General features: G+C 44.3%; 1 protein-coding gene across 1 annotated transcript in view; it reads left to right on the top strand.

The window, feature by feature from the left end:
- LOC112549810 overlaps nucleotides 1-3,776 on the top strand; it is an 11,159-nt gene that overhangs the window by 986 nt on the left and 6,397 nt on the right. Inside the window, exon 3 of the mRNA XM_025200545.1 lies at nucleotides 3,220-3,269. Coding sequence (XP_025056330.1) covers nucleotides 3,220-3,269 — 50 coding nt within the window. The remainder of the gene's footprint in view (nucleotides 1-3,219; nucleotides 3,270-3,776) is intronic.

Consider the following 3,776-nt stretch of genomic DNA (forward strand, 5'->3'; position numbering starts at 1 on the left):
GCAGGGGGTGCTGGGTCACGGCCCCGGGAGGCTCGCCGGGGATCGCTGCTGTTCGGGACAACCCCTGAGGGGCGCTCCCAGAGCTGGGCACTGGTGGGAGCGTGCCCGGGGCAGGCCTGCCATGTGCCAGGGCGCAACGTGAGCCCCCAGCTATGGGATAGTCCCCGCATAGGCATAAATGCTGCCTGCATCTGGAGGCTGGTGGGATATGGCAACTGCCCTCAGGGGGCAGTGTCGGCGGCAGGGGCATGGCGGCGGCAAGTGGGCAGCCGCAGCAGTGTCAGCAGTGGGGGCAGGCCAAGCGGGGAGCTCCTGTAGGTGGCCATGCATCAATCTCAGGGTGCATGTGCACCCGCATGCACCCCCTATGCATCACTAATGCGAATAGGTAATGCATAGTTAACCTGGGCTTTATGCCCACTTTATGGAAATGGGAGACTCCTCCCTAGCTTGCTCCTTGGGGCCATACAGCTGGGAGCAAGCAAAACTGGGGGGCATCCAAACCTCCAGGCTTGGGCCTGCAAGTAGGATGCCCACCAAAGGTTTTGGAAACATCTGAAGCCCCAGATGGGGGTGGAGGATGTTTGCCTGTAGTAGGGCCACTTGTGGTTCTGGACTGACTCAGATTTGGAATTTGTTTTGGCTAATTTGACTTGGAATATAGAAAATTTGAATTAAAAAAAAATTCCTGTGTGGAGGAACAAGTGGGGCTGCACCCAAGGCGTATCTTTGCTGCAATCCTGTCTCTTTCCAGGGACATACAAAGTTCTGTTTTCTTGAACACCGGAGCAAGCTGGTGAGCAGAGACTGTTCGCTTCCTTATGACCCCACAGCTCTTTCAGCCAGCGCCCTGTCCCAAACCCCCACTTGCTGGGCTTACCCCAGGGTCACACAAGGTTTTCTCTCCAAAATCACTCCTGCTTCCAAGGTATAGTGATATTTAAAAGAATACAGCAGGTTTTTCATGAGAGCAACAAGCAGGTCACAACCTGATGCTGGAGACTCTGTGAGACCCAAAGAAGAACGTCTTACATTCAAAAGCTTGCCTCACATTGTCTCAGCTCTATAGTTAGATAAAAGATATCATCCTAAGAAATCCTTGCTTCTTGCATAATTTCTGGACCATCACCACTACAACATCACTCTTAAACTACCAAAGATACTATGGAAATTCATCTTTATTACGTTTTGGAGTTGGATATTGTCCTGATTGCAAATTAAGATTTTGCCCCAGGGGGTTTCTGCTCAGTCTTGTTTTCTGGTCCACATTGTTGTCTGAAAGGTGTTGTTGTCCATTTGGTTAATATGTGATCATTCCCAGCATGGTAGATTAATATCCTACTGTGAAGCATTCAAATCTGATGCCATACGGAGTCCCAAAGGCTTGCCAGAAGGCCTGAAGTGGCTGGTCTCCAATAACTTCTCCAGATAGAGGATTGGCCCCCCTTCTTGATAACCAGATTGATCAGACATTTGCAGAGGATGAAGTTCATGCATGGAAGGCTGAACAAGACTTTGAGCAGGATGTAAGCCAGAGGCGGGCAATTATTTCGGGTGGAGGGCCACTTACTGAGTTTTGGCAAGCTGTCAAGGGCCACATTTCCCTCTGCGGTGCAGGGAAGCAGGAACAGCCCCATGGTCCCAGGCCAGAAGCCTCTGCTAGGTAGGGTCTTCTGGTTGGGGGGCTGGGGCTGGGCGGGCCTTGCTGCTGGGTCCTGCCACTGGCTTCCCCTGAGTACTACTGCCCCTAGCTCCTGTCATCTTTGACAGACAGCCAGGATCAAATAAATATTAATTTTCTAATTTTTTTAGGGCTTCTGCGGGCCAGATAGAATGGCCTGGTGGGCCAGATCTGGCCCCTGGGCTGTATTTTGTTCACCCGTGATGTAAGCTATGACTGGTTTAGGAAAAAAGCAGGACTGATCTGATACAGTTTGAGCACAACCAGCTTGGCCTTCAGGCTGTATGCTTTCTTCCTTGCTGGGGTCTCCACCTAAATGACCAGATTCTTGGGGTTGCACTGATCCATGCTTTTGAGTACCTTGCTCATGTTGGCCACATTAGCAGCAGGGCTCTGGGGACTGGGGCCAGAGAGAAGCAGCTGAATAAAGCTCTTCCTGTTGGGGTAGCTTTTGTTTCTGCCATCCTCATTACAAGCATAAACTTGGAAAGTCTCGTTTCAGGCTTTCTGGCCTCAGTTTCTCTGTCATGTTTGTTTTCTCACCTACATATGTGCGTGCACACATGCACACACTTCTGAGAACAATACTTAACCAAAGCCCTTCACCCAGAGGTTGTAAATTCCTGAAGAGGTTTTGTTTTGAGTGGATGCATACACTTAACTATTAGAGCTATCTTAAATAAAGGACATAGGTTAAACTTATCAGTCTCATTGAGGTTCAACTCAAACCTACAACAGTACTAAGCTGCTGTGAAATCCCACAACAGTGCTGAACTGAAACAGCTCAGTGTTACTCAGTTTTGTCAAAAATGTTCAGCCACGCACGTTCCTTCTCTCTAGAAGACAGCTTTTCCTGGCCACTATTTCTAGGGTTCAGGTACCCCAAGTAGTCAAGGGACTGTATTATCTTGCTGCCAAAGAACTGTAAAGAGGTCTTAGTGATATTGTCAGTCAAGTCCAAGTGTATTAAGGAACTGTAAGATGATATCCAGAGTTATTATCTTTATTCATTAGGTTTGGCTTCTTACCTTTTCAATCCTGCTCTGATAACATCAAAGTAAGCCCTGTGTTTTTACAAAAGAAATGTATAAACAAATGTTGTTGCCCAGTGGTTAGAGCAGCACATTGGAAATTAAGACAGTTGGATACTGTTTGTCACTATGTCACTAATTTACTTGTATTTACTTCACTTGTACTTGATGTCACTAATTTACTTGTATCATTTTACTCTTAAATCATGTTATTTCTCTGCCTCCGTTTATCCATCCATACAATGGGAATAATGTGTACTTGATAAGCGCTGTTGTGAGGTTTATTTAAACGATCTTAGTAAAAGAAAGATGAGAAATAAAGCATAGCTTTATGGACATTAATTATATGTACAGGCAGGTAATATATAAATACAAAATATAAAAGTTTTATATCACCATAGTATTTTGTCACTATGTATCATCATCTGTTACTAACAAAAACAGTAATTGAGGTACCTTTTCCATTTTTTTGCCAATAGCTTTCCATTATTGATTTCACTTCTACAGGTTTACTGAATCAGAGTGCTGGAGTGGACTGGAAATGGATCCTACTCTGGGTAATTTTCTTGTTTTTTATTATGGACCTTTCTTAGGAAATAGCCCCGAACTCACAGGTTAACAGCCCTGGGTCTAGATTCTGAATTTTGCATAGATGACAACTAAGCTGATACCAGCAAAGAAAGATGAGATCCAATCAGAAAGATGAAGTGATTTATCACAGTTATCCTAAAAATTATAAACAAAAGAGACTGAAAACCTGGTTACACAGGTTTTATATAACTCCAATATTTATTGCAATTACAATTGTATTAACAGAAACACTAGTTCTTGTTGCCTGTTTCAGTAAAAGGTACTTTCTACTGAGTATATTCTGATTTCAAAACGTTAGTATTTACGTGCCTGTTTTTTCAATGCTTTCAGATGACAATATACCCATAAACCTTTTATGGTAAATTCTGTCAGTGGCAAATTAAAAAAAAAATACTAAGACAGTAATAGCTAGGTACTTGCCCTTTTTTCTATGCCACTTAATGGAATTTTGTGACAAAATGATTTTTTCCCTA

The sequence above is a fragment of the Alligator sinensis genome, unplaced genomic scaffold, assembly GCF_000455745.1.
Source record: "Alligator sinensis unplaced genomic scaffold, ASM45574v1 scaffold49_1, whole genome shotgun sequence".
NCBI lineage: Eukaryota > Metazoa > Chordata > Crocodylia > Alligatoridae > Alligator > Alligator sinensis.